The sequence below is a fragment of the Saimiri boliviensis genome, chromosome 21 (assembly GCF_048565385.1).
Source record: "Saimiri boliviensis isolate mSaiBol1 chromosome 21, mSaiBol1.pri, whole genome shotgun sequence".
NCBI classification, from domain to species: Eukaryota; Metazoa; Chordata; class Mammalia; order Primates; family Cebidae; genus Saimiri; species Saimiri boliviensis.
This window is the reverse complement of record NC_133469.1, coordinates 27378057-27393982: the sequence shown is the minus strand read 5'-3', so window position 1 is coordinate 27393982 and position 15926 is coordinate 27378057. Positions and strand designations below refer to the sequence as shown.

Sequence of the window (15926 nt, the reverse complement as noted above, 5' to 3'; positions counted from 1 at the left end):
AGGCAGGGACTGTCCCTCATTACTGTTTGCTGTGCTGGCCGAGGACTCCTGGCACCGGGATTGTGGGCAGGGTGCAACCACCAAGAGCAAAAGCACCCACAAGTGGGGTTGTGGGTCACCATGCAAGACAGGGGGCCCTTCTGTAAGGAAGGAGGAGGTCGAGGGGCAAGGGGAGCGGTGGCTGGAGCGTTTGGCCCTGCCTGGCACGCTCAGTTCTGTGTGTGCACCGCTGTCCCCAGCCATGCATGCTCTACGTGGAAGCCATGTGCAGCCCTGTGCTCTCACACACTGCCGTCCGTTCAGCCAGCCTGTGAATAGGGCTCTTCCCCAGCCTGTCTTCTGTTTCTCCTCTCTGAAGGGGGGTGACCACCCACCTTGAGGGTGGCCTCCCAGTGAGGTGAGCATACAAAGCGTGGGCTATTCTTTCCTGGCAGACTCGCCAGACCTGGTCCAGCCTCCCTTGCTCATGCAGTCCCTGCCCACCTGGTTCCTGTTTGCCAAACCAAACAAACTGAACACTCTCTTATCTTGGCGATCCCCTGAGCCTAAACTGCAGAGAGCTGTTACTTCGGCTCCCATAGCTGATGGACTGCAGGTCCCACAAGGCATGGCCTTGTACCTCAGAGGCACCCAAGACCATTTAAGTGAGTTACACAGATGAAAATGAGGCTGAAAGGATGAGACTGAAGCAACCATTGAAATGCCTACTTTTTTTTTTTTAATGGAGTCTCAATTTGTCACCCAAACTGGAATGTCATGGCTCAATCTCCACTCACTGCAACCTCTGCCTCCCAGGTTCAAGTGATTCTCCTGTCTCAGCCTCCCAAGTAGCTAGGACTACAGGCATACACCACCATGACCAGCTAATTTTTGTATTTTTGGTTGAGATGGGGTTTCACCATGTTGGTTAGGCTGGTCTCGAACTCCTGACCTCAAATGATCTGCCAGCCTCAGTCTCCCAAAATGCTGGAATTACAAGCGTGAGCCACCGCACCTGGCAAAAGGCCTACTTTTTAAAAGTGAGTCACTGTAGCAGGGAACAGTGGCTCATGTCTATATCCCAGAACTTTGGGAGGCCTAGGTGGGCATATTGCTTGAGTCCAGGAGTTTGAGACCAGCCTGGCCAACATAGTGAAACCCTGTCTCTACAAAAAAAAAAAAAAAAAAAAAAAAAAAGATTGCCGGCTGGAAGCGTGGCTCACGCCTGTAATCCCAGCACTTTGGGAGGCTGAGGTGGGCCGATCACCTGAGGTCGGAAGTTCAAGACCAGCCTAGCCAACATGGAGAAACCCCGTCTCTGCTAAAAATACAAAAATTATCTGGGTGTTGTGGGCACCTGTAATCCCAGCTACTCGGGAGGCTGAGGCTGGAGAACCGCTTGAACGCAGGAGGCAGAGGTTACAGTGAACCAAGATTGCACCATTGCACTTCAGCCTGGGTAACAAGAGTGAAACTCTGTCTCAAAAAAAGAAGAAAGTAAGAAAAGATTGCCAGCAGTCTAACAGTCTAAGCTGTAAAAATCACTGCTGTCTTACTTCTCCTCGTCCTCTAGGAGTCTCTATGGAGTCTTCTTGGATAAACTGAAGCGTTTCCCCACCTGCTTCCCTTTCTTGGCTCAGGCTTCCTAACAACAGCCTCACCTTAGAGTAGCTCAGAGCCCTGCCTGCCAGGCTGGGAGCCACTGCCTGGATCTTGGCTCTACAGGGCCACCCATGATGGAGCAGATCACCTGGTGAGGTGGTGAGGCCCTTCATCATTTCAGAGGGTGTACAGCAGGACTGGGTAAAGCCAAAAATCAGGGATCAGACTGGAGGATACCTTCCAGAAAGTGGACACACAACCTCCTTTGATTCTTACCTCCTTTCTTTAAGTCTCGGGTCTGCAGGGGCTTGTGGGGCCCTGACCAGGGGACACCCTAAGGGCCCAGTAGCCCACTCAGACACGTCCCACAGCCTTCTGATGGCATCTTCCCCCCAGCTAACCAGCTAGAGGACCTCCTGACCCCTCCACTTGCCTGCTGGTATGGAAAAGCCTGGCCCCTCCCTTTTGGAGCCTCGGTTTCCCTATCTGTAAACTCTGGTCTGCCCCAAGCTGAAGGACTGGCCAGTCCCTGCCATATGCCTCACTTTCCCCTGGGACACATTTTAATGTCCCTTTCTTGGCTGGGCGTGGTGGTTCACACCTGTAATCCCAGCAAGTTGGAAGGCCAAGGCAGGCAGATCACTCCAGGTCAGGAGTTCGAGACCAGCCTGGGCAACAAGGAGAAACCGTGTCTCTACTAAAAATACAAAAATTAGCCAGGCATGGTGGCGCATGTCTGTTGTCCTAGCCACTTGGGAGGCTGAGGCAGGAGAATCTCTTGAACCAGGCAGGTGGAGGTTGCAGTGAGTGGAGATCACACCACTGCTCTCTAGCCTGGGAGACAGAGCGAGACAGTGTCTCAAAAAAAAAAAAAAAAAAGAAAGAAAGAAAGAAAGAAAAGTAATAATAAATAAAATAATATCCCTTTCCTCACAGGGGCTGTGCTGTCATCTTCCAGAAGATCCGTTGAGGCTCTGAGGGGCGGGATAACTTGCCTGTGGGTAGGACCACCTGTAGCAGAGGTCAGAGGTCAGGCCACCAAGGAGACTCAGTGGGATGTGCTTTCCAAAGGTGGGGGTAGGGATGGGACCCATGAAACCCGACTCCCCTCAGACTCTAGCCAAGTCTAAGGCTTTGGATGCCCACCACCCAGCGGAGAAACCGAGGCCCAGAGCAGCACGGGTTTGGCCAGGGTCACTCAGCACCAGACGGGGACTTGGCCAGACCTGGGGCAGGACCCTGCCTCCGGCTATCGACCCCGCCGGTCTGTGCCCTCCCCGTCCACCTCCCTCACCCCGGCCGCGGCGGCCAGGAGAGTTTAGAACAAAAGGCGGCGGGGGGCGGGGCCGGGGCGGGCCGGGGGGGGTGGGGCGGAGGCTATAAGGGGCGGTGGCCCCGCGCGTCCCGGCAAGCCCAGCAGCCCCGGGGCGGATGGCTCCGGCCTCCTGGCTCCGCAGCGCGGCCTCGCGCGCCCTCCTGCTCCCGTTGCTGCTGCTGCTGCTGCTGCTGCTGCTCCAGCCGCCGCTGCTGCTGGCCCGGGCTCGGCCGCTGGTGAGTGCCCGCCACCCGCCGGCCGCTCCTCGCCGAGGGGGCGCCGGGCACGCGGGCTGGGCCCAGCGGCGGATCCGGACCCAAGGGGGCGCCCCGGGTGGCCTCCTGCGCCCGGTACCCGAAACGCTTTCTGGTTCCCTGTGGGCGTGACAGATGGCGAGCTTCCGTTCCCTGGGGGTGTGAAGGAGAGCCGGCGCCGGCATCGCTCGGGCGGGTGGGGACTCCACGCCGGACTCACGCTCGCTCCCAGCGTGGGGACCTGCCCCTCGAGCTCCAGCCACGGGTGCTGGAGTATGCATTGGGGAGGTAGCAGAGGGAGTGGTTACAGGGGCCCCTATTCATCGCAGGGACAAAGCCGAGCAGGTCCCAGGCAGGTGTCAGCCTGCAGGTGTGTGGCCGCAGGTAGCACACCTCCAGGTGTGCAATGGGATGGAGGATAAAGGGAGAGCTGGGGAGGGCGGCGCTGTGCTGTGGGAAATGGGGTCCGATCCTGGAGATGTCCCCCGCGGGTACCTGCCAGCAGCAGCTTCGGGAGGCTTGGAGCCAGGAGTACACGAGTATGAAACGGCATGAGTGCAGTGTGTGTGAGACTGAGAGGTGGCTGTCAGAACGAAGCAGGGAAAGGAAAGGGAAAAAATATGTGCTTAGGAGAGAAGAAAGCCCAGGTAGGAAAGGACAGCAGAGTGAGGAGGGCAGGGACTGCCATGGAGTGTACCTGACAGCTTGCATGTGTTCCAAAAGCTGCCCCTACCCTGGGGCACCTCTGGGAACCAGTCCCAGCCTGGGCCACTGTGGGTCCACAGCTCGTTGGGTGTCTGGGCGGCTCCACCCCACGCGGAGGCATCCAAACAGCTCCAGCAGGGAAGGGAGCAGGAGGGGGTGACAGGCAGGAGTCTTGGGGAGGCCTGGCCATGCTGGGACCCTCTGTCCAGCCACTCGGCTCTGCCCTGGGCAGCCTTATCCTATGCTGGCTATGGGTGCAGAAAGGGATGGGACGCGTGGGGTAGAGTGGATGGGGGCATTTCAGTCTGGAGTCCTGCCTCTTCCCCTGCCCCTCTTGGTCCCCTAGGACTTGGGACAGAGTCAGGAATCACTATGGGTAACCGTTGAACCCACAGGTTTGGAAACTGGAGAGCTCTGGGTTTGAACTATGTGACCCTGTGCCTCAGAATCTCACCCGCTCCATCTCTAATGGGGGTGAGGGTGGGAGGGGGCAACGGTACCTACTGCTGTGCCCACTGCTGAGCAATGAGGTGATGCCAGGCACACTGGAGACACTGCCACCTGTAGCTGCCACTTTGATGCTTGTGCACCGTCAGCGCTGGAGCTGGGGGCCAGCTTGGGGTGGGGTCTGAGCTGGACTGTGGTCTGTCACTCTGCAAACATGCAGGGAGCATTTGGGGTCACCTCTGATATATTTATTGCTGGGCTGCCTTCAGCAGGGCTGGGAGAGCTCTGTAAATATTTATTCAGCCCAGTTCCCAGCTTTCAGGGTTGACGGAAGCCCTGCAGCTCGATGGATGGGACAAAGCTACCATCCCTTCTGGAGCCAGCAGGAGAGGGGTGAGAATAGGAAGATTAGGTGGAAGCTTTGGGGAGAAGATCTCCCTGCTTGCCAACTGGCTGTGCGAGTTGGGCAGGTTGCTTGACCTCTCTGAGCCTCACAGGGGCGTGATGCTACATACCTGCATGGTGATGCTCCCGCTTTCCTCCATAGCCTGGCAAGTGCCCTCCTTGAAGGCCCGCCTCCCACTGACATCAGAAGGCATAACTATGATTAATTATACCCACTGGACCGCCTGCAAACTGAGACCCAGAAAGGGGCACAGCTAGCCTGGCCTTCCCCCATGGCTTCCTGGCAGCCTCCAGTCCTCCCTTATCTCCCCTCTAGCTGGTGCCTCCCATATTCGGGATTGCAAGTTGACCCCCAGGGTGGGGGTGACTCTGAGTCTCAGCTCTGCCAGGACACTGGGTCAGCTGAGAAATTCCTTGAATGTGTCTGAGGCTGAGGTTTGGTGCCTGCCAGAGGAGGGTGGGGCCAAGGGAGCTGAGAACCCACCACAGGGCAGGCCAAGGGAGGCTACTGGCCGAGACAGAGGGAATGCACTAAAGCAGAAATGCTTCTTGGGAAAGTGGGTTTTGGAGAAAAGCCGAGAGCTAGGGAGACAGGAGGAAGCTCTGGAGGTGGGAGGCATGAGCCCCAGATCTAGGCCCAGCTCTTGCATGACTTGCTGTGTGATCCTGGGCAAAGTCCTTGACCTCTCTGGGCTCTGTCTCATCCTCTGGGAAATGCCTGTTCCTCAAACTCCCCAGAAGTGTAGATGAGGCCAGGAGTGGCCTATGTCTGCCACCTCACCTCACTGAATCCCAAGAGTCCTGGGAAGACCCAGCTCACCTGTCTCACAGGTAGCAAGCTGCGTCACGCCAGGCCTTGTAGTTAGGGCATCTGGCGTGAGGCAAAGAGTGTGTGTCCTACCCCAGCCATGGAGAAACTGAGGCCAAGAGCTCATGGGCTCTAAAAACAACCTCACTAGCTAGAGGCCTTGTTTCTAGCCTCTCCCGCTTACTCGCTTTCCATGAATTTAATGAACGACACGTGAACATGGAGAAGAGACCCTGGTATGCCAGGAGACCCTGCCCAAGGCTTTTTTCTCCTCTAGGCCTGAAAGCTCTCTTCTAGCTTTGACTTCTGTTCTACCATTTAAAGCCTGGAGATTTTGCCGGGGAACTGGAGGGCAGGTGGGTGATGGTAGCAGTAGGGACTGGCATGGGTAGATTCCCAAGCATGGGAGGGGACAAGGAACAGGGCCAGGTAAGAGGTGCTTCTCTGTGTCAGATGCTGCAGCAGGCATTACAGAAGAATGTCATGTAGTCCTTTGCTGCAGCACCATCCCCATTTGACAGATAGGAAAATTGAGGCTAAGAGAGGAAAGTGACTTGTCTAGAGTCTCCACGGCATAGAACGAGGCCCTCTGAAGTTCAGTGGCTGGCTCTTTTTCCTACGCTAAGATTGTTATGATCTAGGGCTTTGGGCATGGCGGGGTACCTCATGGGGGAAGGACAGGAAGGGACAGTGGAGGGGGTGGGGTATGTCCATGTCACTCCCTCCATGGCTGGCTGTACCAGGCCTCACTGGAGACCAGAGGAGAGGGGAGATTTATGGCCATGGGCATGGACAGAGCTGGCAGGCTGGGCTCTGGGCTGTTTGGAGCTGCCAGGGGACAGTACAGCTCTGCCCTTTCCAGGGAGGGTCTTCATACCCCTGTCAGGCTGGGGAAAGGAATCTGTTTCTTCTGTAGGTCAAGGGGGCAGTGTGGCCAGGAGGAGGGGGCAGGTCCTTGTGTCAGCCCATGCCCTCCATGGGAGAACTTGGATAGGTAGCATCTCCACCTCCCTGGTGGGTATTGGAAGCACAACGAGCCTGCCTGCAAAGTGCCCAGGAGGTAGCAGGTGCTGAATAATGTGGAGTTCCTTCTCTTCTGTCACCAAGGTGAGGCCAGCCTGGGTCCCTGCTCCAGGGGAAGGGTGACTCAACCCCTGCAGAGCAGAGCAGAGGTAGAAGGGAGCCGGGTGGGCTGTGAGCACAGTCTGCTGCCTGCCAGATGTTACCTGAACAAGCTGTTTAACTCCTCGGAGGCCCATTGGGGTTGATGACGGTGGAGTTGGTGAGAGGTTCCCTCAGGGTCTAAGAGCAAGTCCATGGAGCTGTTGCCAAGGTACAGTGATAAGTACTTACTAACAATAAGCCCAGGCTGGCTGCAGTGGCTCACGGCTGTAATCTCAACACTTTGGGAGGCCGAGACAAGCAGATCACCTGAGGTCAGGAGTTCAAGACCAGCCTGACCAACATGGCAAAACCCAATACAGAAGTTAGCCAGGCATCCCAGCTACTCGGGAGGCAGAGGCGGAAAAATCGCTTGAACCCGGGAGGTGGAGTTTGCGGTGAGCCGAGATCGTGCCACTGCACTCCAGCCTGGGCAACAAGGGCACAACTCTGTCTCAAAAAAAGAAAACAACAGCAACAAAACAATAAGGCCAGAATCAGCCGGAACCCGTGACTCGGTGAGACTGCGCTCTGGCAGGTAACTATGCAATGAGCAAGCTCGGAGACTGGGGGGCAGCTGCTGCAGGCCTCACCCGCTTAGTAGTTCCATAGCCTCCATGTTCAGAAGGCTCCCCTTCATTGTGGGGTGTTCTTGACCGCCCAGCTCTGGGTTTGGGGGCAGGGCGCGCTGGGATGCTGATCAGATCCCTGGGGTGTCTGGAGTCTGGGATTGCTGCCAAAGGCTGAGGGTGAGGCGGGGCCTGAGTGGCCGAGCTCCTGGCCCAAATATGGCTATGGGGAGGCTGCCGTGGCCCAACCCAGCCAGGTGCTGAGCCTCTCAGCAAACAGCACAGCTGCATCCCTCTCCTCCAGTGCAGGAAGGAGACTTGGCCTCTGTGCTGTGTCCAGAGCCAGGCCTTAGCCTTAGGCCTGGGCTGCCAGGGTCCTGGCCTGGCCTTGCCACACCCTTGCTGGGTGACTTTGCAGGGTCTCCCAACCTCTCTGAGCTTCTGCTCTTCTCATGCACAAGAACGGTAACTTCTGGAGACTTACAGAAGGTAGGAGGATGTAGCTCAGGTCTGAATCATCATCTGAGGTCCTGGGGCTTTGGTGCGTGGGGCTGGTCACTTGGTTATTAACTGTCCCCACCCTCCCCGCTTGAAGAGGGCAGGCAGATCACAGATCCAGCTCCCACTGTACTCCTAGCTGTGGTGGGTGTGAGCAAAACTGCCTCTGCCAGAAGCCAGGCCTCAGTGGCCAGGTGCCCTCCCAGATGCTGGGCCTGTGCTAGGTGCTGTATATGCCTCACCTTGTCCAGTCCACAAATCAGTGTCATCGCTAGCAGTCAGGTCACACCGACTTAGGCCACACTGCTGGCTCCATGATGGGGAGGAGGTGGGGGAATCCTGGGCAGGAGAGAGGGCGGAGCCTGTTCACATGACGGGGACCGGGGACAGCAGCATGGGGGGTGACCCAGGTGTGTCTGAACTTAGCAGACACAGGAAGAAAAGGAGCTGGAAGCAAGTTTCTGTGGGGAGCAGGAGGAGCTCGCCTGGTGTTCCCTTCGAGGAAGCTTTTTGAGGCCCATTCCTGGAGTGTGTGGCTCATAGCCAGTCCCAGGTGCCCCACCCCAGACCTCATTGGCCTAAGTAGCTGGAGTAGGTGACAGGCAGCCCAGGGCCCTCCAGGAGGTGGGGGACAGCTTGATGCCTTGGAACAAGGTGCCAGGAAACCAGAGAGCCAGCCAGATGCCAAAGGGTCCTGCCACGTGCCGGGGCCCCTTCCCTCCCCATTTGCCCAGCCACACAGTGGGCTGGGGTTGCACGTGGGTTTGCTGACGGGCCACGCCTCTAACTGTGGGCCATGCAAACCTTAGGCCTGACCAGACCCTCGTGTCATCTCTCCTGTCTAGAATGCCCACCACCGCCGTGCTGAGAGGAGGGGGCCGCAGCCCTGGCATGCAGCCCTGTCCAGTAGTCTGGCACTTGCTCCTGCCACTCAGGAGGCCCCCCAGCGTGCCAGCAGCCTTAGGCCTCCCCGCTGCGGTGTGCCCGACCCACCCGATGGGCTGAGTGCCCGCAACCGACAGAAGAGGTTTGTGCTGTCTGGCGGGCGCTGGGAGAAGACGGACCTCACCTACAGGTAGGGGCCTGGGAGCAGGACTCTAGGATGCCACCTGTGTGTCTGCGGGTGAGCCGGCTGCCCTCACAGCTGCCACTTGAGACACAGACCAGGGCTAGATCTTCATGTCTAACAGACCTGTGTGCCTGCCGAACCCCAGGGAGGCCATCTATGGGCAAACACCCTGAAGCCCCAACTCAGACACACACACCCCTACGGAGACCCTCCCTCAGCAGAGGGGCAGTGCCTCTGTCACCATGCAGAGAGTCCCAGCACATGCCTGCGGATGGGTGTTCAGTCACTCAGGCAGCCATTACTAGGGACCTGTGAGGGCCAGGCTCTGAGAATCCATGGTGAATGAGGCAGACACAGCCCATCCTGTCAGTCTCAGGTGGGTGTCAGCCATGTCATTGTCCCACTCTACCATCACCATTGGGGCTTTGAGCAAGTGGAGACAGTGGTAAGCAGGAAGAGGCCAAGGTGGGCATGTCATTGGGTGACCTGGGAGGACCCTGGGCAGGTCATGGGGAAGCCGGGGCTCACACATCCTGTGGGTGGGGACCCAGCCTGGGAGTGAAGAATGGGTTGGTGTCACACAGCACTGGAGCTGAGACTGGGGTCTTCCGAATTTCCTAGGTGGGGGCCTGGGAACCAGTGGGGGCTTAAGGAGCCAAGGTCTCCCCACAGTGCGTGGCACTGTCAGGTCTAGGACGGGGGTCTCCGGCCCCTGGTCCTGGTTCTTTCCACTGAATGCAGACACTGCCCGAGTAGGAGCAAACCACATACACATGTGCCTGTGTGGCCAGGGACACCAGTGTGCTGCAGCTGAGGCCCAGAGCACACCTGTCCTGTGTCTTGACTGTTCACACACCCACCAAGCATCCTGGTGCCTCAGCCATGAGGGGCTATTCCCGCCCTGAGGTCCAGGCCCCTCCATCTCCCTCCAGGATCCTCCGGTTTCCATGGCAGCTGCTGCAGGAGCAGGTGCGCCAGACGATGGCAGAGGCCCTAAGGGTGTGGAGCGACGTGACACCACTCACCTTCACTGAGGTTCATGAGGGCCGTGCTGACATCATGATCGACTTTGCCAGGTGAATGGGCAGCCTGGGACCCCTCCAGGAACAGCCCCACCTGCCAGCAGCCACTGACCCCGCCCCCACCCATCTGTAGGTACTGGCATGGGGACAACCTGCCGTTTGATGGGCCTGGGGGCATCCTGGCCCATGCCTTCTTCCCTAAGACCCACAGAGAAGGGGACGTCCACTTCGACTATGATGAGACCTGGACTATCGGGAACGACCAGGGTATGGGCTGGGGACCCCTTTTCCAGATGGGGCAGCAGAAGATCATAGAGACTGGGGACTTGCCAGCCAGGCGCGGTGGCTCACGCCTGTAATCCCAGCACTTTGTGAGGCCGAGGCGGGTGGATCACAAGGTCAGGAGATTGAGACCATCCTGGCTGACATGGTGAAACCCCGTCTCTACTAAAAATATAAAAAATCAGCTGGGCACAGTGGCACACACTTGTAGTCCCAGCTAATTGGGAGGCTGAGGCAGGAAAATCACTTGAACCTGGGAGGTGGAGGCTGCAGTGAGCCGAGAATGCACCACTGCCCTATACCTTAGGCAACAGAGTGGGACTCCATCTCAAAAAATAAAAATAATTTAAAAAAGAGAATGGGGACTCACCAAGGTCACTGAGCTGGAGTCTGGAGCTGGGTGTCCTGTCCTGGGCAGAAGGTTTGGGGGTTGCTGAGCCACCTCCCTTTTCCAGGCACAGACCTGCTGCAGGTGGCAGCCCACGAATTTGGCCACGTACTGGGGCTGCAACATACAAAAGAAGCCAAGGCCCTGATGTCCGCCTTCTACACCTTTCGCTACCCACTGAGTCTCAGCCCAGATGACCGTAGGGGCATCCAACAGCTATATGGCCAGCCCCGGCCCACTGTCTCCTCCAGGACCCCAGCCCTGGGCCCCCAGGCTGGGATAGACACCAATGAGATTGCACCACTGGAGGTGAGGCCCTGTCCACAGTCCCCCCTCCTCTGCTGGCCACTGTGGCTGTGGCATGTGCCCTCATCACGTGTTTCTCTCTCCCCCCCACAGCCGGAAGCCCCACCAGATGCCTGTGAGGCCTCCTTTGACGCGGTTGCCACCATCCGAGGTGAGCTCTTTTTCTTCAAAGCGGGCTTCGTGTGGCGCCTGCGTGGGGGCCAGCTGCAGCCCGGCTACCCGGCATTGGCCTCTCGCCACTGGCAGGGACTGCCCAGCCCTGTGGATGCTGCCTTTGAGGATGCCCAGGGCCACATTTGGTTCTTCCAAGGTGAGTGGGGGTTGGGGATCTGCTTGAGAGACTTCCCAGAGCCAGGAATGTCATGGCCAAGGGAAGGGACAGACAGATGGATCCTCAGGGACACGGTGGGCAGGGAGAGATTCCCCAAAGCCTGGGGGCCAAGGGAGAGAGTGTGGCTCATTCCTCAGGCACAGCTAGGAGGCTCCCGGAGGCAGCTCTTGAGCTAGGAGTGGCATGGAAGGGATTGCAAGGTGCGGCCGCGTGTTGGTGCATTCAACCCTCAAAGCTACCCATGGGGTGGGGTTCTGGAGATGAGGCCTCTGGGGCTCAGAGGCAGTGAAATGACTCCCCCAGAGTGCAGTTAAGAAGAGGCAGGACAGGAAACTGATCCAGGTCTGTCATCCCAGAGCTGGGATTTCCATCTTCAACTGGCAGAGTAGAGAGCCTAGAGCATTGCAGATGCCAGGGACTTCACAAACACAGGCACGGCCTGGGAAAGCTGCAGGGGCCCAGAGAGCGGTCAGCAGCCATTTGTCACAGCCAAATGCCAGTGGAAGGAGCAGGAACCCAGGCAGAGAGGAGCCTCACCCGGGCACAATTTACAGAGCATTCACTGCCCTAGCTTATCCAAGGCCTCCCACTTTCCTCCGTGGGTGGGGTGCTGAGCAGGCATTATTGGCCTGCATGTTTTACTAATGAGGAAACTGAGGCTGGGAGAGTCTGTGGTGGTAGCCAAGCAGGTCCACCGTGGCTGGGCATGGCAGTGGTGGCTGGGCAGGTCCTTGCAGCCTTCCCTCTTTGGCAGGTGCTCAGTACTGGGTATACGACGGTGAGAAGCCAGTCCTGGGCCCTGCACCCCTCACCGAGCTGGGCCTGGTGAGGTCCCCGGTCCATGCTGCCTTGGTCTGGGGTCCCGAGAAGAACAAGATCTACTTCTTCCGAGGCAGGGACTACTGGCGTTTCCACCCCAGCACCCGGCGTGTAGACAGTCCTGTGCCCCGCAGGGCCACTGACTGGCGAGGTGTACCTTCTGAGATCGACGCTGCCTTCCAGGATGCCGATGGTGCGCTGGGGGCGGGGCAGCTGGTGGGAGGTGGGTGCAGCAGCCTCATGTCCCACATGCCTGCAACAGGAAGCCTGGCTCTTCATTACAGGTCCTTTGTGCAGCGCCATCTGCCCTCCTCTCGGTGGCCGGGTGGTGCTATATATAGTCTATGTTGCAGATGAGGAGACTGAGGGTCAGAGTGGAGCAAGGACTTACCCTGGTTCCTCAGCCACAGCCAGTAGAACAATCAACCGCTGTGCACTGAGGGCCAACAACACTCTAAGCTCCTTAGCGGTCCCATCCAGTTCCTAGAACAGCCCTCTGATGTGATGCCTGCTGTCAACCCAGTTTCCGGAGGAGCAAACAGAGTCTCAGGCCCTGAAGCCCCTAACCTGGCCTTCCACCCTGGTGGTCCCTGCTCCTAACCACTGACCCACCCGGTCTCCCACAACCACAGAGGGCCAGGACTCAAAGTCCAGTACTCCCTCTGTTGCTGGGCCCCTCTTCTAACCTCTTTCTCCCACATCAGGACCCGCTGGGAGAGCTATCCTAGGGTAGCCTCCAGCTCCAGGACTCCAGGATGCCCATCAATACCCTGGCTAGTGGGTGCAGGAGAGCATGATGTGGAGGGTGGTGGGGGCAACGGGACTTGCTTTCCTGAGAGGTGGGACTCAGGCCTCTGAGGCTCTGGGTACCTGTCCGGCTGAGTACTAACCCAGCCCAGACTCTGGGGCAGGAAGAAGGGCTCCCTAGAGGGAAGAGAGGTTCTGAAAGGTTGGCCCTGGATTCTCCCTCCTCGAGGAACTCAGCAGTGGCCAAGGCCTGCCCACGCAGCCCTCCCTTAGTGCCCATCCCTGGCACAGCCTGACAGGCGGGATTAGGGCCCAGTGTCCACTCGCCCAGGCTTGACCACGTTCTCTTCTCAGGCTATGCCTACTTCCTGCGTGGCCGCCTCTACTGGAAGTTTGACCCTGTGAAGGTGAAGGCTCTGGAAGGCTTCCCTCGTCTCGTGGGTCCTGACTTCTTCGGCTGTGCTGAGCCTGCCAACACTTTCCTCTGACCATGGCTTGGATGCCCTCAGGGGTGCTGACCCCTGCCAGGCCACGGATATCAGGCTAGAGACCCACGGCCATCTTTGCGGCTGTTGGCACCAGGCATGGGACTGAGCCCATGTCTCCTCAGGGGGGATGGGGTGGGGTACAACCATCATGACAACTGCAGGGAGGGCCACGCAGGTCGTGGTTACCTGCCAGCGACCGTCTCAGACTGGGCAGGGAGGCTTTGGCATGACTTAAGAGGAAGGGCAGTCTTGGGCCAGCTATGCAGGTCCTGGCAAACCTGGCTGCCCTGTTTCTATCCCTGTCCCTCAGGGTAGCACCACAGCAGGGCCGGGGGAACTGGAGTGTCCTTGCTCTATCCCTGTTGTGAGGTTCTTGCCAGGGGCTGGCACCAAAGCAAGGTGCTGGCCTTCAGCCCTGGCTGAGCAACTGGGCCGTAGGGCAGGGCCGTTTCCTGAGGTCAGTTCTTGGTAGGTGCTTGCATCTGTCTGACTTCTGGCTGACAATCCTGGAAATCTGTTCTCCAGAATCCAAGCCAAAGGGTTCAGAGTAAACTGGGGAGGGGGATTCTTCCTGCAGGAGACCCCGGGCCCTGGAGGCTGCAACATACCTCAATCCTGTCCCAGGCCGGATCCTCCTGAAGCCCGTATCGTAGCACTGCTATCCTCCAAAGCCATTGTATATATGTGTACAGTGTGTACAAAGCCTTTTTTTTTTAAAAAACAAAAACAAAAACAAAAACTGAGGACTGTCATTAAACACAGTTGTTTTCTACTTGCCTGCTTGGTCTCTTTTTGTGAATGCTCAGCCGGGATCGGGAGGCCTGGCCGCTGTCCAGCGCTATCCTGGGAGCCAGGGTCGCAATCCCCCAACCCAACCCTCTGGCCCTTGGGGCTGGGCACAGTGCTCAGGGCTCTTTTTGCTCCATTACATCACATTTTGCTACAGTGGCTTCTTAACTGGCTGGCCACTTTCCTACTTGTCCCCTCTGTTCATCCTCTAGAGTGGTGGTCATTTTATCTGCTCCTGCCACAGCCCAGCCCATCGTGAAACACACTCAGCCTTCCATACATAGTCTGTGGTTTCTGCATCCATAGACTCAACTAACCTCGGGTAGAAAAAAAAATGTTTAAAAAAAAGATGCTGCAGGGTGCAGTGGCTCATGCCTGAGACCCCAGCTCTTCGGGAGGCCGACGTGGGTAGATCACCTGAGGTCAGGAGTTTGAGACCAGCCTGGCCAAGATCGTGAAAACCCATCTCTACTAAAAATACAAAAATTAGCTGGGTGTGGTGGCAGGGGCCTGTAATCCCAGCTACTTGGGAGGGTGAGGCAGGAGAATTGCTTGAACTTGGGAGGAGGAGGTTACAGTGAGCCGAGATAGTGGCATTGCACTCCAGCCTGGGTGACAAGAGCAAAACTCCATCTCAAAAAATTAATAAAATAAATAAAGGATGGTTGCCTCTGTACTGAAAACGTACAGGCTTTTTTCCTTGTCATTGCTCCCTAAACAATATAGTATAACAACTATTTATATAGCATTTGCATTGCATTAGGTAATAGAAGGAATCTATAGTAATGATTTAAGGTACACAGGAAAACGTATGTAGGTTATAGGCAAGTACGACACCATTTTATATAAGGGACTTGAGGATCTGTGGACTTATGTTATCTTCAGGGGTCCTGGAACCAATTCCCATGATACTGAGGGGTGAATGTACTTTGGTTTCCCACCACTGTGAGGCCACAGAAGAAATCAACTTCAGTCACTGCCCTTCCCAAATCTCCAGGGCCTCTGTCCTACCTTCCAGCCCCATGTGTGTCTTTGTAACAGCATTTCTCATAGTTGCTTTTTTTTTTTTTTTTTTTTTTTTTGAGAGACAGGTTCTCCTTTTGTTGACCAGGCTGGAGTGCAGTGGTGCAATCAGCTCACTATAACCTTGAACTCCTGGGCTCAAGGGATCTTCCTCTCTCCACCTCCCAAGTAGCTGGGGCTACAGGTGCACACCACCACGCCACACCCAGCTAATTTATTTTAAAATTTTTGTAGAGACAGGGACTTGCTGTGTTGTCCAGTCTGGTCTTAAACTCCTGGAGAGTTGGGATTACAGGCATGAGCCACTGTGCCCAGCCACAGCTGCAATTTCAGTAGACTGAACCGTATGAAATCATCAGTGGTGGGCCACTTTTTTACCCACTGCATTATTCAATCGGATACACGATTGCTTTGAGACTTTAGTTTCACTAGCTTCGGGCTGTAGGAGCCAAGAGGTGGAGCCTGTGGTTTCCCGTCCCACCGAAGGGCTCAGGTAAGCAGAGGGTAGAGCTAAGAAAGGAATGGAAGTGGAAAGTGTCCCTTCCCGCTCATGCTCATCTGATGCACCAGCCAAACCAAATACCACCTGGGCCTTTGAATGTCGCCAGTCCTTATCCGCTGTTGTCATTTGCCCACCTCCACAGCTGCAGAAACAGCCGTAGGCCCGGAACTGGGGTATCTGTTCCTAGGGGACCGCCTATCTGCTCAGTTGCATTGCCTGCTTTAGGGGTTGGGAAGCTAAGGCACGAGCCTGGGGTCCCAAACATGCCCAGACCACTCAGGCTTCCAGATACTAGGTCCTTCTCCTTCAAGCCTCACTTCGTTTCTTTTCCCCTGGGCTCCGTTCCAGTCCTGGCTGTAAGACTGGGAAAGCAGTGGCTATTTTTGTCCGTGAGAAGTTTTCCTTTCTACACCACGG

The 15926-nt window shown here is 56.9% G+C and overlaps 1 protein-coding gene across 1 annotated transcript; it reads left to right on the top strand.

The window, feature by feature from the left end:
* Positions 1-2985: 2985 nt before the first annotated feature.
* Positions 2986-13967, top strand: MMP11 (matrix metallopeptidase 11). Its single transcript, XM_039462350.2, has 8 exons — positions 2986-3132; positions 8589-8818; positions 9745-9888; positions 9968-10101; positions 10572-10813; positions 10904-11120; positions 11896-12153; positions 13062-13967. The coding sequence occupies exons 1-8, from the start codon at positions 3013-3015 to the stop codon at positions 13193-13195; spliced, it is 1479 nt and encodes a 492-aa protein (XP_039318284.2). The 5' UTR covers positions 2986-3012; the 3' UTR covers positions 13196-13967.
* The last annotated feature ends 1959 nt before the right edge of the window (positions 13968-15926 follow it).